This window comes from Centruroides sculpturatus, unplaced genomic scaffold (assembly GCF_000671375.1).
Source record: "Centruroides sculpturatus isolate CEXI.00-Female unplaced genomic scaffold, Cexi_2.0 scaffold1189, whole genome shotgun sequence".
Classification (NCBI taxonomy): Eukaryota; Metazoa; Arthropoda; class Arachnida; order Scorpiones; family Buthidae; genus Centruroides; species Centruroides sculpturatus.
In genome coordinates, this window is record NW_019385304.1 from 207124 (window position 1) to 231613 (window position 24490).

General features: G+C 55.5%; 2 protein-coding genes across 11 annotated transcripts in view; one reads left to right on the forward strand and one right to left on the reverse strand.

Moving 5' to 3' along the window:
• The window catches only part of LOC111637400, a 114514-nt gene extending 113811 nt beyond the window's left edge, over positions 1-703 (reverse strand). For all 5 annotated transcript variants that reach the window (XM_023382881.1, XM_023382879.1, XM_023382875.1 and 2 more), the window contains exon 1: positions 16-703. The gene's annotated coding sequence lies outside the window, so the exon portion shown is untranslated. The remainder of the gene's footprint in view (positions 1-15) is intronic.
• A 9534-nt stretch (positions 704-10237) lies between these two features.
• LOC111637398 (zinc finger E-box-binding homeobox protein zag-1-like) overlaps positions 10238-24490 on the forward strand; it is a 29070-nt gene continuing 14817 nt past the window's right edge. For 2 of the 6 annotated variants that reach the window (XM_023382869.1, XM_023382870.1), the window contains exon 1: positions 10239-10710. In XM_023382869.1, the coding sequence (XP_023238637.1) occupies positions 10401-10710 (310 nt within the window). In that variant the 5' untranslated portion in view covers positions 10239-10400. Of the gene's footprint in view, positions 10711-10806; positions 12181-13661; positions 15756-24490 lie in introns of those variants that run through there. The other 4 variants (XM_023382871.1, XM_023382873.1, XM_023382872.1 and 1 more) reach the window with 4 other exon arrangements.

The following is a 24490-nucleotide window of genomic DNA, read 5'->3' on the forward strand; positions in this document are numbered from 1 at the left end:
GCAAACAGATATTACCTGGCAGGATATTTTTCCAGACGAGACGGACGGACGACCAGTTGCAGCCTCCACGTTAGGCTTAACGGCAATCGCTAGAGAGCGCTGACGACCGGTCCGCAGTCGAACGGGAGAGGCCCACCATTGGAGCAAAATAGGCGGAAGCGGATGGACGGTAAAAAAGGGGTGGAAAACGTCATTTTCGGATGCGGGTTCGAACGGCGGTCGAGGCGGGAATTTCTTCGGCGTCGCGCACTTTTACCGTAAGGGAGGAAAAGAGCGCGGAGAAGGAAGGGAGACACGGACGGGATTAAAACGGGACGGGGGAGGAAGGAAGGAGAGACGGGAGGATAATCGGGACGGGAAAATGGGTTTAATGGACGAAACACCTCGAATCGCGAATAAAAAGAGGCCGTCGGAGCGTCGGGTGAGTCAGAGAGGCGGGGCCACCCGATAGGTGCAAAGTGAAGGACCAATGGGAACGGGCGGCGGGCAGCCAATGGGGAGGGCGCCGGCGCATCGATCGGGCGACTTCCCTCTTTCAATTTTAGTCCGATGGGTGTGGGAATCGCCGCCGCATCAGTTGGCACCCGGTCACCTCCACGCAGCCATCCCTCAGAGGGGCCAACCCTTTGCCGATCCACGCAGCGGGCCTCTCCTCGGGCCCCACTCTGTCGCCGAACCCCGACGGCCGCCTCCACCTCTCTCGCAGAGAAATGAAATCATGGCAGAGCCAGGTCCCAGGTGCACCAGAAGAAAACAAGCAAATCCTCGGAGGAAAAACGGTAAGTCGGAGGACTCCGCCCGCGCGGCCCCGCGGGCCCGACTACGGAGGGAGAAGCGGGCGGACGGAGACGGAGGAGCAGGGCCCCGGCCGGACGGGCTCCCTCCGGAAGCTTCGCCCTCCTTCTCGGCCACTCGGGCTCCGGAAAGACTCGGAGCACGTGAGGACGGCCATGGGAGCCGGGAAGAGCAGGGCGCAGGCGCGTCAGTCTCGCACTGGCACAGACACACCGCCAACTCTTCCACGGATTGGGTTAGGGATAGGCCAGACTCCTCGTCCGACGACCACCATCGTAAGTATTCGCACCTTTTCTATCTCGTTCGGGCCCAAGGGCCTCTCTCCCGCCCTTTCCGGATCCCGGGGACCCGGCACGCCGGCGAGCGACGCGTAATCGGCCGGCCCGGCCGGACGACGACGTCCACTCAGGTCCTTTTATCCGGGGCCTCCGCCGTCGCCGATCCCTTCTCCACCCCGCGGGAACGGACGAAATTTCTGCCATGGTCGAAGGAGGGGACGACGACGACGACGACGTTACACTCGTCTCCCGCCATCCGGTTTAACCCCGACGTCGGTGGTAGAGGAAGGTCTCCGGAGGAGGAGGGAGAGAATCGTTCGGGCCGGGAGGGATGACAGCCTCCGCTGGGCTCGGGCTCGGGGTGATTTACGGGCGTTTAAAGAGGAGACGGGAGTTTAACCCGCCTGGGCGGGCCGCGCGGGGCCCGTCTCTGCCGATCTCTGGCCCGGCGGAAGCGAAACGGGAATTTTTACGCCGGCCGAGGCGGGAATTTCGATTGGTCGCGGTTCCCGGTCCGAGGGACGCGTTGGGTTCGGGTCCCCGGCCCGCGGCCCGGTTTTTCGGTAGGGTGGGCCCGAAATAGCGCGACCGAATTAAGGCGGCGCCGCCTTTCCTATCGCCGACGCGTATATTTAGCGGCGTTATCGCGCTCGCCAGTCGATCCGGCGTCTCCTCTGCTCGGTTTCTTCCTCGAGCGACGCGCGTCGCGCGCGCCGAGAGAACTTCGAACCTCGACCCCAACATCTGTCCGTCTCTCGGCCTTCTTCTTCCTCTTGCCGGACGCCGGCGATTTACGGACGTTCCGTTCGAGTCCGAAACGGGTCGGAACCCGCCGGAAAGAAAGCGGCGGGCCGACCGGCGCGTGGTGTCGGCGCGCCGGTCGGCGACACGTTGGCGGTCGCGTTCTGTTTTCTGTCAACCGAAACCGAAGTACGAGGCGGTCTCGACCCCCGGCTATAAATAATCGAGTCCTTTCGACCGCGGCGGGAGGAGACGGAGGCGGGGAGGAGGCCCGGGCCCGAAGTTTCCGACGGGGCCGAAGGTGTGTCGCTACTTTTTTCGAGGTGTGTCGGCGAAGGAGGCGGCCGTCGGCGCTAGGATCGGGCAATCGATTCCCTAATAGAGAAACGACCGGTCCAGAAACCATAATTCTACTTTATGAGCCGGCTACTTAAGGTAATTTGTTTTTCTTACGGCGCGCGCTTCTTCTTCTCCCTAACCCTTTTTCGCCCCGTTATCGAACAATTACTGGCCGGCTTAGCTTCTCGTTACCTTATTGGCGGGTGGCATCGATCGACCGAGACGGAATCGGCCCGGATAACCGGCCGACGGCGGTTAAGACGCCCCCTCCGGGCCGCTAATAAACCGGCGCCGGGCCTCTTACGCCTCGGGCCCCGGGCCCTTTTCCGGAGACGTCGATCGGGTCGGCTGCGCTCTCCGTCCCACGGCAGTTGGCTGGTTGCACCTCCGACGATTATCTCCGTTCCGGCTCTTCTTCGTTTCGGGAAAGCGATCTTGGCAAAAGTGCACACTTCTCCGCTCTCCCCCTCCTCGCAATTAAGAAAGCGAGATTCGGCTTCGTCCGCGCCCCACGAAGCCCGTGTTACGCGCGTTACACGCGAAAGAAAACGGTGAAATTCGTCCTTCGTTTACCAAATTTCGTTCCTCTCCGATGCCAAAGACGTTTCGCTCTCGGATCGTCGGGGTAAGCGCCCCCGAAATTGATAGCCATTGCAACCCTGGTCGCTCCTTTCTCGCTTCTGTAGCGCTCTCTCTATCGGGCCGACGCCACTCTCGGCGGGCCGGCGGTCTTTTTTGGGGTTTTTTATTATATTTTTTGTTACCTGCGCCCGCGTCCCGCCACGTGCCAGGTGGCGGGGGAACAATACCCGGGGCCGCGAAGAATGAAACCCGGTTTTTCGAGCACTTATTCAATCGTACAATAAAGGACGGGGACAGATGCTCGTCCAGGTGGCGGGTCCCCCTTCGTCCGCGGCGATTAAAGCCGTCCCTAATTAAACGGCCGTTCGCGCGGTCCCCGGTGTCGAGAAAGTCGTCTCTGGAACGGACGACGTCGTCTTTCGTCGATCGTGCGTCCCGCCGCGTCGCAGCTGGTCCTCGTTTGCTACGCCCACGCCCGGTGGGCCGTGGGAAAGAGCGCGCAGCCCGACGACCGACGGGAGAGGGCGCATCCGGGTTTCTCCCGTCGTCGCCCTCCTCCTCGGCCGATACCGGGCCGTAACCCGAGACCCCGGGCCGTTTCCGGTCCGGTCCGGCCCGTGGCCAGGCCCAGTCGACTGCCAGGCGAAGGGGGGGGTCGACGAGAACCATCTGGACGGCCACCGAGAAAACCCGTCGCTATCTCGACGGAGAACTGCCGGGGACCTTATAATTAACAGGAAATGAAAGGAAAACAAATCCCGGCGCGACAGGAAATTGCGGGCTCCCGTTCGGGTGACGCGGTAACGAGACCTTCCTCCTACCCCCCGCTCCTCCCGCCCCGCCTCTTACCTCGTCTTTTCTCGTTTCCTGCCCGGCAATGAGGAAGCGATTATTACGTCGGATCCGCGGCCCTTTGCCTCCTCTTCCTTCCAATCCGGCGCCTCCGCGACCATCCCCCCTCCCGTTTCTTCGGACCGGGCACCTTCCGTCCCCCGAGACGCCTCCCGAAAACCGAGACGACCTTTAATATCCCTTCGGAAAAATTCCCTTTCCGTCGACGAAACCGAAAACGCCAAAGATAATTTCCTCCCTGTCCAAAGTTAAGTTCCCCGTACCGAAGGGGACGTTTATTTTACCCGTTATGCGCCAAATTACTTCCGAACTGTCGGAAACACCCCGAAAAAAGGGGCCGAAAGTCGTCCGGTCTCCGGACTTTCTTAACTCTCGGCTGCCAGAACCCCGTTTATTACGCTTCCTTCCTTTAATTACGCAGTTACCTCGTTAAGAGTGTGACAAATTCGAGGGTCGACTCTTCTTCGTCCCGGTTAATTATTTGTATCCCGCTATTTGAACCTTTCGAACTCGGCCGCTTCCGGTAATTTTTTTCGGAAGTGGTCGGCACGCGGGCCAAGGCGGAAAGTGGAAGGGAAGGGGTGGAACCGGGCCGATCGAAACGCCTTCCTACGTTCGAGTAAGGCGCCGCGGCCGAAGTGTCGAGTGTCGTTGCCCGGAGATTTTCGGACGTACCCTCGAGATGGTTATTTTGGTCTCGCCCGCCGCGCCGGCGAGAGCGACGCGACGCGCCCATTTCGGCTCGGTCGACGTCCCGTTCCTAAATTACCATCCCCCCTCCCGGATCTCGATTATCCATGACATCAACGGAACGGACCGAACGGGACGAAAATTTAACTACAACCGCGTTGGCTAAACACTAACGTGGGGTCTAAAGTAGTGTTTTCTGCACGCTCGACGCGTATAATCGCTCCCGAACGTAAGAAAGGCGCATCGTCCCTGCCAGTTTTTAGTAGTCAAAACAATCACTTCATCGTCGACCTTACACTAATTAACAGAAGTAGCCTCATTTCGGGGTCTCCCCGTACAAATATACAAATGCAAATATAAGGAAATGTGGGACGAGACGAGTCGAGTTTCCAGTTTAATGCCATTAACACCGAGTAACAGAATATTCGTGAGTAAAATTAACGTTAAAAAAAAGGGGGGCAAATTTTTAATGCTCCCTTTTAAACTATCGAATGTTTCCGCGCCACGATTGTCATAGTGCTTTTTATTACTTTATTACTATTATTTTTTTAAGGTTTAGTTTCCGACGTCCTTCGTTCTAAGTAATTACGACTTCAGACCCTCCTTTAATCGAGGCTAAGTGTCTTTCTCCCCCACACTTTATTACGATATTTTCTATTTCCTCGGTCGATTCGAACACTAAATACGGTGTAAATTAACACTACAGGGGTGGAAATTTCGTTGGGATCTCCCATTTATAAACTTATAACGCACGGGCGCAAAAACAACTCCTGCGGTATCCTACTATGAGCTATTGTTTGTTTATGCGCGTGTATAGAAGCACTCGAATTTGGGGTAGTTCCCGAAGAGGGGGACTCGGAGTGAAGGGGAACCACTACAACCGCCTGGTAATGTTTTATCAATTTAGGCCGGGTGGCCTGTTTTCGTAAGAGATGGGGTCAAAGTATAGAGGGAACTGACGGGGTTTACTCCATTTTTTATATTTTCTTCACTCGATTACGGTTTGTAATGTTTCGTTAGCGAAATTTGTGCCACAAAATATAAAAATATTCCGGTTGGTCCGGCAAACTTTACCCACTTCGGCCAATTAAACCCGAAGCGTTTTGTGTGTTTTCACTTGTTTCGGTATAATAGCCCTTTAACAATAATCGCTTTTAAAAAGAAAATCACGCGAAATTCCTTCTTTCCAAATGGTGCGATACATTGGCTACCGTCGAGTGCCGAAAATAAATATAGGCTACGAAATAGGTTGTCGAGTTTAAGAAAGACTTTCGCTCCATTAAATTTATAGGAGAAGTTCTAATACATCTCTACCGACTATGAATAAACTCGGGCTCCTATACGATATATTAAATAATAGGATTTGTAATAAAGGGCGTTTGACACACACACACACACACGTTAGTGTTTGCAAAGTTTGTGTCGGGGAGAGCCGCCTAGTTTAGGCCGCGCCTGTGGCATCGTCACCTACACAATTACCCAGTCTTGTCTACATTAATGACGTAACACGGGAGAGACCGCCGTATTATTAAATATACCACCGGTAAGGAGGTGTTCGATTTCTAGCCACGGACAAAAATTTGATCTAAAGGACCAGGCCGAAAACCATCCCGAAATCCTTAATAAGTTAATAATTCTTGACCGCAATACAATGGCTTGGTGTATTGTTCCGGTGTTGTATAGACGTAATTACGTTATCTGCATCGGCGGTTAGTCCGTGTTTGCCTAAGTATCTCTTAATATACAAACGTACCGTACAGTACAATACACCGGCGTATAGATTCGCTGGCATAAATTTATTCCTATTCCTAAATAACCAGTAACCGACTAAATGCCCGGGATGGGGGTTAGATTTACGTTATTATAACCAGTTATTATTGTTTAAGGATCCGTATTGTGGTGTAATTTTCGCCGTTAGACGGGGCCTACTCCTACCTATAATTTACAAAGCGGGATCTTCGTACGAGGAAATCTCATCCGTATAGGAAGATGGGAGGCTTTTAACATTACGGGAAGTAGAATTTCAATAGGCGCGTGTCTCTTTTCTAATTTCTCCACCGGTCGGGGGTGGTTTAGCGTAGTTTACATCCTTGTTTTCCATTCGACTTATGTCCCGTAGAATACAAAGATAAAGAAGACCCGGTCCGTAGGAAAGAGTGCAAACGGCGTAACAAATACAGTAGATGCCCCCGCCAGGCCAGAAAAATAAACGGTACAATAATGGGATTTATCAAAAATTAGGGCCTATATGAAATCGATCCCGCCGGCACCTGGACTTAAGTTATTACAAGTCGACCCCCCTATAACACTGTAGATAATTCCGTGTTATATGAATGCCATGTTGTACGAGTCGCTTAGATTTTACAAATACGTGTGCCTGGCTATGAACGGCTCACGTATTTGTAAAATCTAAGTGACTCGTACAACACGGAATTCATATAAAACGGAATTATCTACAGTGTTATAGGGGGGGTCTACTGTATATTGTGTTGTACAGGTTATTTACGTTACGCTTCGGGCGTGGAAGAAAGGGTACCGAAGCGTGTAATTGGTGTAATTACCCGATACCTGTTACACCTGCTTTGTTAATTAAGGTAATAAATTACGTATTCATCGAAATAAGAAGGAACGGGAGTGATTTTTTTTGTTTTATTATATAAGTTATAGCCGGGATTGTACGTGTGTTAGGTCTTAAACCAGCAGTTCTTATAAACAAACCAATTGATTACGTACGACAATGCTATCTATCGCCTGTCCGTTCGCTCGAATTTCTATTTACTGGGTCGGAAGAATCTTACATTACGAAATTCCTCCGAGTAGATCACAAATTGGTCAAAAGTGGAGGCCATTTCGGAACGTTAATTATTGGAATTCTTCGTCCTTTTCTCTCTTTTATTTTCGTTTGTTTGTTTTCCGATTAAAAACCTCCCCTCTTCTGGTTTTCTTATTTTCCGATGTAGGCCTTATAGGTTACGTACATTACGTAAGTAAACACGTCGCGATGGTAACTCGTCACTCGTTATATAGGTGTGTATATTCGTCTGTCGGCGATGAACCCCGGCGATAACTCGCCAGTTCATCGCGTCGTAGATCTAGGTACTCCTCTCGACCGAAGGGAAATATCTCCCCGGCGTAAACATATTTTTTTACATCGCCGGCATTTTATCTAAATAAGAGAAACGAAAATGTAAACTGGCGAAGGTAAATAGGACACGCCGACGTCTTAAACTTACACTTATAAGCCACGTTCTCGCTCTCTCTCTCTCTCTCTCTCTCTCCGGCTACGAGAAAGGTTGGGGTAATTGTCGAGTAAGGCACGTTTACGAGTGTTTCTGGAATTATAACCCCTTAGAAACGATATTTAAAAAGTAGAAACAAAAGAGGACGAGACGATTTGCTTGTCGCAGATTCTGGAGCACGACTTTAAAAAAACAATTGGCTTGGTCGCTTCGCTCTCTCGCGGCGTACGGGCGACGCTTTCCCCCCTTTTCTTTCCTTCGGGCTTCTCGGGCCCTCGTTTGTTTAAGTCCCGAAGATGGTTCGATGGTTAACGTTAGAATCTAGTAAATAGCCGAGACCCGCGGGCTTGCCGCGACCCTCTTCTCCGCTTTTATCTCGGGAGACGATGGCCAAGTGGAACGCCTTTCTTTCCAGAACTGGGTTAACCTCCCGACCGAGCGTAAATAAATAGCCCCGTTAGCCTAATTGTCGCCCCTCTGGCTCTGTCGTTTTCCGGAAAAATAAATAAATAAATAAATAAAAACGGAAGGATTCGGCCAGGCGAGAAACCCGGTCGCGCGACGGAGCGATGAAAAATTAAAGCCAACGTCGGGTATCAACCGCGAGAAAGTCCCTCGGGCGCGCGGCCGCTAACGAAATAAACGCTTAAGAGGATTACGTAGAAAACGACGCGGCGAACGAAACCCGATCCCGGTGCCGGGAAATTTAGCAACGACACAGGTGAGACCCACCGTCAGACCTACTGGCACCGATCTCTATATTTATCCGGAGTCGGTGCTGACCCAGCATCCTCTCTCTCTCTCTCGGCTCCGTCCCCCGCTCGGTGGGTGGAGCGCCACCGGTGATTGATAGAGACATTCTTCCGTCGCTCTATCTCTCGGTCCTCTCCCCGGTCGCCCCCGTCCCGGCGTGGGGCCCCGGGCCCTTTGGCTCCCTCCCAGAGTCTACCGGAAATAGTCTGCGGCGTTTCTTTTACCGCTGCCTTCCTCCGGGAGGCCAACGCCGAAGTAAAGAATCGCGGCGCGATCCTCGGCCGGAAGTTACGGACCGAGGGTGGCCGGAGTGTATCCTGCACGCGCGAGAAAGGAGAGAAAGAAGGCGCCGTTCGTCCCGACGACGATAAACGGAAGGCGGAGGAATCCACCGCCGAAACACAGAGAGTTTTAATTGCGACTCCGGATTCCCCGGGGTAATTCGCTCCGGCCGTCCTATCGATTCTCCCATCCCCTCTTAATTTCTGGGGGGACGGAAAGACGCCGTCCCCCGCCACCGGTCCCCCGACGTTAATTGTTCCTTCCGCCCCTCGTCTACCTCCGCTCCACCCGCCAATCGCCGGTCCGGAGAGGAGACGGTTGGGGGCCGGAGTTCGGACGGGGCCCCCCTCCGCCCCCGCCTATCGATCGTCGATTAATGCTCCGAATCGAGGAACACTCGACCCAGCCCGGCGCTTTAAGTGTCGGGAGGCGAGATTTGATTGATTGTCCCCGCTCCGTACCTGGTCTCCCGAGTGTCTCCGCTCCCGGCAGCCAGTTAACCTCGCGCTTGTCCCGGACCCTTCCCGCTCGCCCGCGGATTAACCGGATAGTTAGCCCGGGCCGGAGCCGAGACCGACTGATTGATGACGAGCGCTCTCGGAGTGACACCTCCGGGGGACCCCCGGAAAAATCTGGCGCCGGAAATTACCCGGTCGACAGGTTAGCGCCTCCCCCGTCAACAGGTGCGGGCTCCCCCCCGTTTTTCCGGCCGNGGGGAGGAAGAGAAGAGGTATCTTGTTGGCTATCTTTTAAACTTTTTTCAAGAAACTAATTGGAAGTAACAGAAAACAGATGGGGACGAACTTATAGAAGGTCCATTAACACTCGCAAGTAAATTCGTGTCACGATGTTTATGGATCTCTCCCATAAACTAATAAAACGTATTTTCCAGACGACTAATATCGGGGTCGTTCGAGCGGTGCAAGGAAAAGTTTATCGCAGTTGCCCCGCGTAAAAATATTATCTCGATTGCCAGCGCCATATATCGCCAGATGCGTGCGTAACGTTATAACGAAGCATTCTTAAACCGAGGGAAAGGATTTACAATAACCGGGGGGGTGGGGGAGGTAGACGTAAATTGCCAACGTTTATCCTTCGGAATTACGCAAGTTTACAGAACGAAGGACGTGGCGATAACGAAGATTAAAAAAATACGTTTACATTTTGCAATAATCGAGAGCCGAAATGGGGGAAATTTACCTTTTCGGTAGCTCGACTCCATTACGTGCGGGTGTCTCGCTCGGAGAGAATTAAATTAATTACGGAATGGGAGAAGTAGATGCTAATTTAATCCGGTTGGAGACGGGCGAGAGGGTAGCGGAATTATCCGTAGAGAAGCGGGTCGGAGACAAGCGAGGAAGTATTCGCGAACGGAACGAAGCAAACAGATATTACCTGGCAGGATATTTTTCCAGACGAGACGGACGGACGACCAGTTGCAGCCTCCACGTTAGGCTTAACGGCAATCGCTAGAGAGCGCTGACGACCGGTCCGCAGTCGAACGGGAGAGGCCCACCATTGGATCAAAATAGGCGGAAGCGGATGGACGGTAAAAAAGGGGTGGAAAACGTCATTTTCGGATGCGGGTTCGAACGGCGGTCGAGGCGGGAATTTCTTCGGCGTCGCGCACTTTTACCGTAAGGGAGGAAAAGAGCGCGGAGAAGGAAGGGAGACACGGACGGGATTAAAACGGGACGGGGGAGGAAGGAAGGAGAGACGGGAGGATAATCGGGACGGGAAAATGGGTTTAATGGACGAAACACCTCGAATCGCGAATAAAAAGAGGCCGTCGGAGCGTCGGGTGAGTCAGAGAGGCGGGGCCACCCGATAGGTGCAAAGTGAAGGACCAATGGGAACGGGCGGCGGGCAGCCAATGGGGAGGGCGCCGGCGCATCGATCGGGCGACTTCCCTCTTTCAATTTTAGTCCGATGGGTGTGGGAATCGCCGCCGCATCAGTTGGCACCCGGTCACCTCCACGCAGCCATCCCTCAGAGGGGCCAACCCTTTGCCGATCCACGCAGCGGGCCTCTCCTCGGGCCCCACTCTGTCGCCGAACCCCGACGGCCGCCTCCACCTCTCTCGCAGAGAAATGAAATCATGGCAGAGCCAGGTCCCAGGTGCACCAGAAGAAAACAAGCAAATCCTCGGAGGAAAAACGGTAAGTCGGAGGACTCCGCCCGCGCGGCCCCGCGGGCCCGACTACGGAGGGAGAAGCGGGCGGACGGAGACGGAGGAGCAGGGCCCCGGCCGGACGGGCTCCCTCCGGAAGCTTCGCCCTCCTTCTCGGCCACTCGGGCTCCGGAAAGACTCGGAGCACGTGAGGACGGCCATGGGAGCCGGGAAGAGCAGGGCGCAGGCGCGTCAGTCTCGCACTGGCACAGACACACCGCCAACTCTTCCACGGATTGGGTTAGGGATAGGCCAGACTCCTCGTCCGACGACCACCATCGTAAGTATTCGCACCTTTTCTATCTCGTTCGGGCCCAAGGGCCTCTCTCCCGCCCTTTCCGGATCCCGGGGACCCGGCACGCCGGCGAGCGACGCGTAATCGGCCGGCCCGGCCGGACGACGACGTCCACTCAGGTCCTTTTATCCGGGGCCTCCGCCGTCGCCGATCCCTTCTCCACCCCGCGGGAACGGACGAAATTTCTGCCATGGTCGAAGGAGGGGACGACGACGACGACGACGTTACACTCGTCTCCCGCCATCCGGTTTAACCCCGACGTCGGTGGTAGAGGAAGGTCTCCGGAGGAGGAGGGAGAGAATCGTTCGGGCCGGGAGGGATGACAGCCTCCGCTGGGCTCGGGCTCGGGGTGATTTACGGGCGTTTAAAGAGGAGACGGGAGTTTAACCCGCCTGGGCGGGCCGCGCGGGGCCCGTCTCTGCCGATCTCTGGCCCGGCGGAAGCGAAACGGGAATTTTTACGCCGGCCGAGGCGGGAATTTCGATTGGTCGCGGTTCCCGGTCCGAGGGACGCGTTGGGTTCGGGTCCCCGGCCCGCGGCCCGGTTTTTCGGTAGGGTGGGCCCGAAATAGCGCGACCGAATTAAGGCGGCGCCGCCTTTCCTATCGCCGACGCGTATATTTAGCGGCGTTATCGCGCTCGCCAGTCGATCCGGCGTCTCCTCTGCTCGGTTTCTTCCTCGAGCGACGCGCGTCGCGCGCGCCGAGAGAACTTCGAACCTCGACCCCAACATCTGTCCGTCTCTCGGCCTTCTTCTTCCTCTTGCCGGACGCCGGCGATTTACGGACGTTCCGTTCGAGTCCGAAACGGGTCGGAACCCGCCGGAAAGAAAGCGGCGGGCCGACCGGCGCGTGGTGTCGGCGCGCCGGTCGGCGACACGTTGGCGGTCGCGTTCTGTTTTCTGTCAACCGAAACCGAAGTACGAGGCGGTCTCGACCCCCGGCTATAAATAATCGAGTCCTTTCGACCGCGGCGGGAGGAGACGGAGGCGGGGAGGAGGCCCGGGCCCGAAGTTTCCGACGGGGCCGAAGGTGTGTCGCTACTTTTTTCGAGGTGTGTCGGCGAAGGAGGCGGCCGTCGGCGCTAGGATCGGGCAATCGATTCCCTAATAGAGAAACGACCGGTCCAGAAACCATAATTCTACTTTATGAGCCGGCTACTTAAGGTAATTTGTTTTTCTTACGGCGCGCGCTTCTTCTTCTCCCTAACCCTTTTTCGCCCCGTTATCGAACAATTACTGGCCGGCTTAGCTTCTCGTTACCTTATTGGCGGGTGGCATCGATCGACCGAGACGGAATCGGCCCGGATAACCGGCCGACGGCGGTTAAGACGCCCCCTCCGGGCCGCTAATAAACCGGCGCCGGGCCTCTTACGCCTCGGGCCCCGGGCCCTTTTCCGGAGACGTCGATCGGGTCGGCTGCGCTCTCCGTCCCACGGCAGTTGGCTGGTTGCACCTCCGACGATTATCTCCGTTCCGGCTCTTCTTCGTTTCGGGAAAGCGATCTTGGCAAAAGTGCACACTTCTCCGCTCTCCCCCTCCTCGCAATTAAGAAAGCGAGATTCGGCTTCGTCCGCGCCCCACGAAGCCCGTGTTACGCGCGTTACACGCGAAAGAAAACGGTGAAATTCGTCCTTCGTTTACCAAATTTCGTTCCTCTCCGATGCCAAAGACGTTTCGCTCTCGGATCGTCGGGGTAAGCGCCCCCGAAATTGATAGCCATTGCAACCCTGGTCGCTCCTTTCTCGCTTCTGTAGCGCTCTCTCTATCGGGCCGACGCCACTCTCGGCGGGCCGGCGGTCTTTTTTGGGGTTTTTTATTATATTTTTTGTTACCTGCGCCCGCGTCCCGCCACGTGCCAGGTGGCGGGGGAACAATACCCGGGGCCGCGAAGAATGAAACCCGGTTTTTCGAGCACTTATTCAATCGTACAATAAAGGACGGGGACAGATGCTCGTCCAGGTGGCGGGTCCCCCTTCGTCCGCGGCGATTAAAGCCGTCCCTAATTAAACGGCCGTTCGCGCGGTCCCCGGTGTCGAGAAAGTCGTCTCTGGAACGGACGACGTCGTCTTTCGTCGATCGTGCGTCCCGCCGCGTCGCAGCTGGTCCTCGTTTGCTACGCCCACGCCCGGTGGGCCGTGGGAAAGAGCGCGCAGCCCGACGACCGACGGGAGAGGGCGCATCCGGGTTTCTCCCGTCGTCGCCCTCCTCCTCGGCCGATACCGGGCCGTAACCCGAGACCCCGGGCCGTTTCCGGTCCGGTCCGGCCCGTGGCCAGGCCCAGTCGACTGCCAGGCGAAGGGGGGGGTCGACGAGAACCATCTGGACGGCCACCGAGAAAACCCGTCGCTATCTCGACGGAGAACTGCCGGGGACCTTATAATTAACAGGAAATGAAAGGAAAACAAATCCCGGCGCGACAGGAAATTGCGGGCTCCCGTTCGGGTGACGCGGTAACGAGACCTTCCTCCTACCCCCCGCTCCTCCCGCCCCGCCTCTTACCTCGTCTTTTCTCGTTTCCTGCCCGGCAATGAGGAAGCGATTATTACGTCGGATCCGCGGCCCTTTGCCTCCTCTTCCTTCCAATCCGGCGCCTCCGCGACCATCCCCCCTCTCGTTTCTTCGGACCGGGCACCTTCCGTCCCCCGAGACGCCTCCCGAAAACCGAGACGACCTTTAATATCCCTTCGGAAAAATTCCCTTTCCGTCGACGAAACCGAAAACGCCAAAGATAATTTCCTCCCTGTCCAAAGTTAAGTTCCCCCCACCGAAGGGGACGTTTATTTTACCCGTTATGCGCCAAATTACTTCCGAACTGTCGGAAACACCCCGAAAAAAGGGGCCGAAAGTCGTCCGGTCTCCGGACTTTCTTAACTCTCGGCTGCCAGAACCCCGTTTATTACGCTTCCTTCCTTTAATTACGCAGTTACCTCGTTAAGAGTGTGACAAATTCGAGGGTCGACTCTTCTTCGTCCCGGTTAATTATTTGTATCCCGCTATTTGAACCTTTCGAACTCGGCCGCTTCCGGTAATTTTTTTCGGAAGTGGTCGGCACGCGGGCCAAGGCGGAAAGTGGAAGGGAAGGGGTGGAACCGGGCCGATCGAAACGCCTTCCTACGTTCGAGTAAGGCGCCGCGGCCGAAGTGTCGAGTGTCGTTGCCCGGAGATTTTCGGACGTACCCTCGAGATGGTTATTTTGGTCTCGCCCGCCGCGCCGGCGAGAGCGACGCGACGCGCCCATTTCGGCTCGGTCGACGTCCCGTTCCTAAATTACCATCCCCCCTCCCGGATCTCGATTATCCATGACATCAACGGAACGGACCGAACGGGACGAAAATTTAACTACAACCGCGTTGGCTAAACACTAACGTGGGGTCTAAAGTAGTGTTTTCTGCACGCTCGACGCGTATAATCGCTCCCGAACGTAAGAAAGGCGCATCGTCCCTGCCAGTTTTTAGTAGTCAAAACAATCACTTCATCGTCGACCTTACACTAATTAACAGAAGTAGCCTCATTTCGGGGTCTCCCCGTACAAATATACAAATGCAAATATAAGGAAATGTGGGACGAGACGAGTCGAGTTTCCAGTTTAATGCCATTAACACCGAGTAACAGAATATTCGTGAGTAAAATTAACGTTAAAAAAAAGGGGGGCAAATTTTTAATGCTCCCTTTTAAACTATCGAATGTTTCCGCGCCACGATTGTCATAGTGCTTTTTATTACTTTATTACTATTATTTTTTTAAGGTTTAGTTTCCGACGTCCTTCGTTCTAAGTAATTACGACTTCAGACCCTCCTTTAATCGAGGCTAAGTGTCTTTCTCCCCCACACTTTATTACGATATTTTCTATTTCCTCGGTCGATTCGAACACTAAATACGGTGTAAATTAACACTACAGGGGTGGAAATTTCGTTGGGATCTCCCATTTATAAACTTATAACGCACGGGCGCAAAAACAACTCCTGCGGTATCCTACTATGAGCTATTGTTTGTTTATGCGCGTGTATAGAAGCACTCGAATTTGGGGTAGTTCCCGAAGAGGGGGACTCGGAGTGAAGGGGAACCACTACAACCGCCTGGTAATGTTTTATCAATTTAGGCCGGGTGGCCTGTTTTCGTAAGAGATGGGGTCAAAGTATAGAGGGAACTGACGGGGTTTACTCCATTTTTTATATTTTCTTCACTCGATTACGGTTTGTAATGTTTCGTTAGCGAAATTTGTGCCACAAAATATAAAAATATTCCGGTTGGTCCGGCAAACTTTACCCACTTCGGCCAATTAAACCCGAAGCGTTTTGTGTGTTTTCACTTGTTTCGGTATAATAGCCCTTTAACAATAATCGCTTTTAAAAAGAAAATCACGCGAAATTCCTTCTTTCCAAATGGTGCGATACATTGGCTACCGTCGAGTGCCGAAAATAAATATAGGCTACGAAATAGGTTGTCGAGTTTAAGAAAGACTTTCGCTCCATTAAATTTATAGGAGAAGTTCTAATACATCTCTACCGACTATGAATAAACTCGGGCTCCTATACGATATATTAAATAATAGGATTTGTAATAAAGGGCGTTTGACACACACACACACACACACACGTTAGTGTTTGCAAAGTTTGTGTCGGGGAGAGCCGCCTAGTTTAGGCCGCGCCTGTGGCATCGTCACCTACACAATTACCCAGTCTTGTCTACATTAATGACGTAACACGGGAGAGACCGCCGTATTATTAAATATACCACCGGTAAGGAGGTGTTCGATTTCTAGCCACGGACAAAAATTTGATCTAAAGGACCAGGCCGAAAACCATCCCGAAATCCTTAATAAGTTAATAATTCTTGACCGCAATACAATGGCTTGGTGTATTGTTCCGGTGTTGTATAGACGTAATTACGTTATCTGCATCGGCGGTTAGTCCGTGTTTGCCTAAGTATCTCTTAATATACAAACGTACCGTACAGTACAATACACCGGCGTATAGATTCGCTGGCATAAATTTATTCCTATTCCTAAATAACCAGTAACCGACTAAATGCCCGGGATGGGGGTTAGATTTAAGTTATTATAACCAGTTATTATTGTTTAAGGATCCGTATTGTGGTGTAATTTTCGCCGTTAGACGGGGCCTACTCCTACCTATAATTTACAAAGCGGGATCTTCCTACGAGGAAATCTCATCCGTATAGGAAGATGGGAGGCTTTTAACATTACGGGACGTAGAATTTCAATAGGCGCGTGTCTCTTTTCTAATTTCTCCACCGGTCGGGGGTGGTTTAGCGTAGTTTACATCCTTGTTTTCCATTCGACTTATGTCCCGTAGAATACAAAGATAAAGAAGACCCGGTCCGTAGGAAAGAGTGCAAACGGCGTAACAAATACAGTAGATGCCCCCGCCAGGCCAGAAAAATAAACGGTACAATAATGGGATTTATCAAAAATTAGGGCCTATATGAAATCGATCCCGCCGGCACCTGGACTTAAGTTATTACAAGTCGACCCCCCTATAACACTGTAGATAATTCCGTTTTATATGAATTCCATGTTGTACGAGTCGCTTAGATTTTACAAATACGTGAGCCGTTCATAGTCAGGCACACGTATTTGTAAAATCTAAGCGACTCGTACAACATGGCATTCATATAACACGGAATTATCTACAGTGTTATAGGGGGGTCGACTTGTAATAACTTAAGTCCAGGTGCCGGCGGGATCGATTTCATATAGGCCCTAATTTTTGATAAATCCCATTATTGTACCGTTTATTTTTCTGGCCTGGCGGGGGCATGTACTGTATTTGTTACCCCGTTTGCATTCTTTCCTACGGACCGGGTCTTCTTTATCTTTGTATTCTACGGGACATAAGTCGAATGGAAAACAAGGATGTAAGCTACGCTAAACCACCCCCGACCGGTGGAGAAATTAGAAAAGAGACACGCGCCTATTGAAATTCTACGTCCCGTAATGTTAAAAGCCTCCCATCTTCCTATACGGATGAGATTTCCTCGTAGGAAGATCCCGCNCGCGATGGTAACTCGTCACTCGTTATATAGGTGTGTATATTCGTCTGTCGGCGATGAACCCCGGCGATAACTCGCCAGTTCATCGCGTCGTAGATCTAGGTACTCCTCTCGACCGAAGGGAAATATCTCCCCGGCGTAAACATATTTTTTTACATCGCCGGCATTTTATCTAAATAAGAGAAACGAAAATGTAAACTGGCGAAGGTAAATAGGACACGCCGACGTCTTAAACTTACACTTATAAGCCACGTTCTCGCTCTCTCTCTCTCTCTCTCTCCGGCTACGAGAAAGGTTGGGGTAATTGTCGAATAAGGCACGTTTACGAGTGTTTCTGGAATTATAACCCCTTAGAAACGATATTTAAAAAGTAGAAACAAAAGAGGACGAGACGATTTGCTTGTCGCAGATTCTGGAGCACGACTTTAAAAAAACAATTGGCTTGGTCGCTTCGCTCTCTCGCGGCGTACGGGCGACGCTTTCCCCCCTTTTCTTTCCTTCGGGCTTCTCGGGCCCTCGTTTGTTTAAGTCCCGAAGATGGTTCGATGGTTAACGTTAGAATCTAGTAAATAGCCGAGGCCCGCGGGCTTGCCGCGACCCTCTTCTCCGCTTTTATCTCGGGAGACGATGGCCAAGTGGAACGCCTTTCTTTCCAGAACTGGGTTAACCTCCCGACCGAGCGTAAATAAATAGCCCCGTTAGCCTAATTGTCGCCCCTCTGGCTCTGTCGTTTTCCGGAAAAATAAATAAATAAATAAATAAAAACGGAAGGATTCGGCCAGGCGAGAAACCCGGTCGCGCGACGGAGCGATGAAAAATTAAAGCCAACGTCGGGTATCAACCGCGAGAAAGTCCCTCGGGCGCGCGGCCGCTAACGAAATAAACGCTTAAGAGGATTACGTAGAAAACGACGCGGCGAACGAAACCCGATCCCGGTGCCGGGAAATTTAGCAACGACACAGGTGAGACCCACCGTCAGACCTACTGGCACCGATCTCTATATTTATCCGGAGTCGGTGCTGACCCAGCATCCTCTCTCTCTCTCTCGGCTCCGTCCCCCGCTCGGTGGGTGGAGCGCCACCGGTGATTGATAGAGACATTCTTCCGTCGCTCTATCTCTCGGTCCTCTCCCCGGTCGCCCCCGTCCCGGCGTGGGGCCCCGGGCCCTTTGGCTCCCTCCCAGAGTCTACCGGAAATAGTCTGCGGCGTTTCTTTTACCGCTGCCTTCCTCCGGGAGGCCAACGCCGAAGTAAAGAATCGCGGCGCGATCCTCGGCCGGAAGTTACGGACCGAGGGTGGCCGGAGTGTATCCTGCACGCGCGAGAAAGGAGAGAAAGAAGGCGCCGTTCGTCCCGACGACGATAAACGGAAGGCGGAGGAATCCACCGCCGAAACACAGAGAGTTTTAATTGCGACTCCGGATTCCCCGGGGTAATTCGCTCCGGCCGGCCTATCGATTCTCCCATCCCCTCTTAATTTCTGGGGGGACGGAAAGACGCCGTCCCCCGCCACCGGTCCCCCGACGTTAATTGTTCCTTCCGCCCCTCGTCTACCTCCGCTCCACCCGCCAATCGCCGGTCCGGAGAGGAGACGGTTGGGGGCCGGAGTTCGGACGGGGCCCCCCTCCGCCCCCGCCTATCGATCGTCGATTAATGCTCCGAATCGAGGAACACTCGACCCAGCCCGGCGCTTTAAGTGTCGGGAGGCGAGATTTGATTGATTGTCCCCGCTCCGTACCTGGTCTCCCGAGTGTCTCCGCTCCCGGCAGCCAGTTAACCTCGCGCTTGTCCCGGACCCTTCCCGCTCGCCCGCGGATTAACCGGATAGTTAGCCCGGGCCGGAGCCGAGACCGACTGATTGATGACGAGCGCTCTCGGAGTGACACCTCCGGGGGACCCCCGGAAAAATCTGGCGCCGGAAATTACCCGGTCGACAGGTTAGCGCCTCCCCCGTCAACAGGTGCGGGCTCCCCCCCGTTTTTCCGGCCGGCGACGATTCCCGGTGGAGGAATTCCGGCGCTCGGCCCGTCGGGCCCGACCCTCCTCCTCCTCCCGGCCTCGTCATCGATCCGCTCGGAGGCTTTCTTTCTCTTCCTTCTCCCCCGCATTATTAAAATGGCGCCGGCCGGAGAGGGGAAATTTACGAGGCTTTTAGGCGAGCGGGGCGGAAAGCCGTTTAAGCTTTATTGAAAGTTATAACTTTAAAGTCCGGCTCGGCTCGGACCGGGTCGACGAAGGGGGAGAGGAGGAAGACGACGACGACGAAGACGACTGCCGACTTCCGACCGGGAGACGGGGGTGGGCCGCCCGGGGTAGACGCCGCCGACGCGTTTACGTCGGCGGCCCGTAATGAAAATCCGTAAGATTGATAGTTCGCAGCTGACGCCCGACGGTGTTGACCCGTCTCCCAGTGGCGGCTCTCACCTTCCTCCTCCCGTCCCCCCCGCTAATCGATAGTCGCTTTGTCTAATCCGTCGACGTAACAATTTGCATCCGGGGGGACGTATAACGGCAGCGGGCCACGAGCCGGGGAATAGGGGAGACTTTTTTGTCGATTGTCGGATTCCGTCGGCCATCCTCCTCTTCGTCTAAAATCGCGGGTTCCGGCCCCGGTGGCAGATTAACGAGACGAGAGCGTTGGATGCGAAATTTCCGGGGTGGTTACCGGATCGTCCCGTAACCGACGGGTAAAACCGCGCACGTGCCAACGAAATGGCAGAAAATTAAGGAAAAAGACGTGCGGGCGCGGCGCCTTTCCATTCTTGGCGCGCGCTTGCAAGCGACGACTCTCTCTCCCGCAAATAAAGTCGGGCCGGTTGCGCGGTTTCCGTCCCTCTCCCCCGTTCCGTGGCACGAGCGGCAGCCCACCTGTGGAGCTACCGGTCGCGTGCCAGGTGAGAGAGGCAGCCGCGGGAGGTGGTCCGTCCAGGTAATCGCCGGATAATCACCCGTTTAACCTGTCGACCGGTTACGCGCTCCAGCACTCCGGCTCCCCGCCACGCGCCGGTTTCGTCACCTGGAGGCACGGGTCGTGATTCACCTTGCCCCCGGCCAGCTGATTCATCCGCCGTGGGAAACGATTCCGACTCGGGTCCACTCGCGTCCGTCCGGATTTGCATTTTAATGGAGCCCGCGCTTCCCGGAAACCGGCCTTATCGAGAGGTGCAGCGTCCTCCTCCCCACAGTTTACATTACAGGCGGGTCAAAAACCCCACCGTTTACGGAAGGTGAGTCGTTCCCACGTTCGTCCGACCCCGATCCTGTTCCGTAAGGCCGGATTACCGAAGGCGGGCCGTAAAGGCCCACTACTTAACGCGCTCCCCGGTCGGGGGTGGACCGGCATTGGGAAGAAACGGGGACGGACTCCGGAGAGTAAATTAATCGTCGCGTAGTTTTTTCCGTCGTCTTGGCTTCCCCGGTCGTCCCCCGACGGCGCCTCCGACCTACGACCCCGTTGGAAATTGCTCCCCCGTCTTAATAGCCCGGTTGGTCTCGCGACCATTTCCCCTCGGAGGAGACGTTTTATCGGCGTTCGAAAGGGTCTTTTTCGCTAATCCCGAACGGGAGAGACCGTTACCCGTCGGTAACGGGTGTGCGACAGCTGCGACCGGCGCTGGCGACACGCGTCCCGCTCGGTTCGTTTTGTAATCCGACCGAGGGGGCACTCCTTCCCCTTTCCGGGGGGAACCGGGCTCTAAGTTGTTTTTGTCGTCGTCGGGCAGGTAACGGACGGGTGAGGGTCGGTTGGATAGGAAACGGGGGAGGGAGACTTTCGGTCCCCTCCGCCGCGCCGCGGTGCACCGGACCGATTCGACGCGAGTGGCGGCGGCGATTGAATTTGGACCGTTAATCACGTCGGAGCACCTTTGTGACCGGGCGGGGGGACGAGAAAGAGAGAGAGTCGTTGTTCCGGTGGCAGCTTTACCTTACGGCTTACCTTCTATGGCGCGAATGGGTGGCGGTTCCACCCCGGGTGCTTTGTCCCCTCCGTGACTCAGACCCGCCGTGTTTGTCCCATTGAGAGGTAGCGCGAGCCTGCCACGTGCCACCTCTACCTTGTCCCCGGGTGGCAGCTGCCCCCGTACTCTATCGATCGGCCTCCCGCGTCGACTTTGTTAGTTTCTCGGCCCGCCGTCGGGTCCGGGCGGCTTCGGCCCTCTTTACTGCGGCGGATATTAATTTACGGCGGAAGGAGGTTACTCCGGGGTACTTATCGAGCCTCCAAATTGCGCCTTCTTAAGTTTACGGTGCCATAAAGACCGCTTTATGCGTTGTGAAAGAGAAGACGAGACCGCGCTCTCTCCTTTATTATTCCACTTTCGTTTCGCCCGGCCGCAACGTCGTTTTCCATTCTTCACTCTTTCGTCTTTCGGAATACGAGTCGAGGGGGCCCTCCCCGGGCGCCTGCGTCTCGGTCTTCCTTCTTCGGGTGGTCCCTTGCCCACCGCTTTACGTCGGTAACCGAGGAGGAGGGGTGTCGTTTTTCTGCCTGGGAAGGAGGCGCAAAGTGCGGAGTCGGGTACGCGTGTACTCGAGTTTATCGCGGACGGCGATTGGTCTAACGTGCGTTCGACCGTCCCATTGGTTACCTGGCCCAGGTAGGCAGGTGTGCGGGAAGGACGGAACCTCCCCTACAGGTACCGGCGGACCAACCGGACCGATCACCCGCCGCCTTCCTGCTTTATTGGTTACCAAACTGTCGAGCCGGCGGAGGGCGGGCCGATCGGGCCGGAAAGAGAGAGAGAGAAAAGAGCGGCGCGCCGCGGGACAGAGGAGAAGGGAGGCCCAATACCTGGACCGGGGACCGCCTCCATTTCGCCAACGGGGGTGCGACGTTCCGAGCCAATGACCGGGACGCAACCGCTCGCCCACCCTCTTCCTCTTCTGGTTTTTCTCCGACGCGGTCTGCGAAAGATAAAGTGGCGGTTTCGAGTTCGAGCTTGTTGCAGCTACCAAACTAATGTCCCGTTCAATCCTCCACCTCGACCCGATCGATTTTTCTCCGTCCGACGGCGAGTTTTAAAGTGCCGTAGATAACTCGCTCCCTCCCTCCTCCGGAAAGGGGCGGAGGGAACGACGTTTATCTCCGTCTCTACCGCTTCCAATTGGGCAAGGGGGCGACGGAAGAGGCCCGCCGACAAATTCCAGGCGGGCCAGCCTTCCGGAATGCCAAATGTGGCGCTCGGAGAAGCGACGCGCCCGTCTTTCTTTCCGAGCGAAAGTAACGGGGGAACGTCAACAGGAAGGAAGAGTCGCTTCCGTCTCCGGACGGAGAGAGGAACGCGCCGTACTGCACAAAGGACTAAAGTTAGAGCGACCGGTGTGTGTCCCAGATAGAAAAGCGGCTGCCACCCGAGCGGCGCCACTTTTTTCTATCCGTCTTGTCACGGGTTGGCTTCCTCCCAGAATCGTCGGGCCCGACGACGTCGCGCGGAGAGGCGAGCGAATCGGGCGCGGTGCGAGGATTCTCGTCGGGGGCGCGGGCCACCCGCCGTCCGGTCGGACGCCCTCCGGTCGTTATTTAAACGGTGGCATTAGAGGAAATCCCCGACGGCGGAGGGACGAGCGTCATGATTTTTAATTACGCGTCGTTATTGGCTGCCGCGGGAATGCCAGACGCCCCACGTCGCCGCGCGGAGCCGGCGCCGTAATTAAGACTAAGCCCTCTTACCTCGTTAAAGCCGGCAAATGCCATCAAATTTCCCAGTTCGCGCCCCGGGTTGCCATCGTCGCAGGCCCCGGGCAAATTACGCCGGGCCGTCCATCACTCTCCACCCGACGCGACGCGACCGTCGCCCGGACGCCGCTCCCGTCGGGTCCCGCGGGGGGCGGAAGGTGGCGAAACGGAAGACGTCGCCGTTCTTCTTCCACACTCCTCCCTCCTTCGGAATTCGTAATTATCCGTTGGGGCCGGGCATGGCCGGCGTTGCCGCGGCAACCGTTGCCCGGTGGCTTTCCGCGGCATGCGCCGACTCGGCGTCGTCTAGGCAACGTCGGTCCGGACCTTTTCGTCTATAGCGGGGGCCGTCTCCGGAGACGGGGGGTTGAGCGCGGACGGCCAAAACGAAAGCGCTCCCGGGAGGGAGGCGATAAAGTTTGCATTTTTCGGGGCGACCGCCGCCGGAGTGACGAAGGGATGCCCGGCTCCCGGGGGACCCGCTATCTGCAGATTGCATCCGGCCCTTCCTCCGTCGCTCGGGGATCGTCCTCGTCCTCTCGCTCGCTTCCTCCGTCCGCTCCTCGGCATATTACTTTTCGTTCCGGGGCCTTTCTCGCCCGTCTTCTCGTTTTCCGCCTCGACACCGACGAGATTCCGGCCGCTTCCGGCCCCCGCGCCGCCCCTCCCCCGGAATTCGGAGCGGCCAGAAATTGCCCCTTTTTGTCGGCCTTCCCGCTTAATTATTCCCCCCTTCGGACCGGCCGCGGCGTCCTAATTACCGCCGGCGCTGGCCGACGGGAATAATAAAGAGTCCGGACGTGAGTCGCCTCCCGAATTCGTCTTTCCGCTCCTCGGCCGCGTGCCGTCCTCCGGGCCCCCGGACCCGGGGCGCCGCTACCCTTGTCGGAAAATGAAGGGAAACAGTAAAATGGGAAGGGGGTCCCCGCCCGGCGAGAGCGATCGATGGAAGGTCGAGCCCGGGGCTTCGGACCGCCGACGGAGTGTTTGCGGAAGAAGGAGGAGGGTGCGAGAAAGTGGCTGTCGCGATATTGGGTCGCCGGCCGATAGCTTGACGTTATTAAAACTTTGTCTGTCAGACGTGTCATTGTGTCTGTGACAGTCGAACCCCGCTGCTGACACGCCGCGACAGTTCGTGACGCGGCGTGTCGTCGGCGGTGACCGTTCGACGGCCGCCGACGACGTATTAATTCGGGCCCGAGGGGGGGAGAACGGCCGCGGTCCGGGCCGGGGAGGGGGCCGCTTTTCCCACCGGAAGGGATGCGGAGGCGGTGGAGCGTTTTGTTTCTCGGCAGTGACGCGAACAATGGAGCGCTTTGTGTGGCACGTGCGATTGCGGGAGCACTCTAGCGTCGAGTGAGGAGGGGGACGACACGTGTAAACATCCTTTTGTGGCAGGCCGGCGAGAATCGTCGCCCCGCCATAATAGAGCTTTTATCTTCCGGACGGACTAATTGTTCTCGGTGATTGTCACTCCTTTTGTTTTTAGTAGCCAGTTGATTTCTCTCGCTCGCCCTTTAATGGAGTTATTCCGGATCGGCGGGCCCTCCGCTTCCGCCCGATTAACCCGCTCCGATATTTAGCGCTCCGGCCCCGCTCGAGCATCACCGCGGCCGGAATTCGCCGACGGCCCCGTCTTAATTCGACGGGGAAGGGAGCGACGGACGACGGCCGCCCCCCGGTCGCGCGGCGGGCCGCGACACGCCGAGTCCTCGACGCGCTTCGGATTAAAGCTTCCTGCGGTTGTTCCCGCTGACGGGGAAAGAAATATTCGTCACGCCCCCGT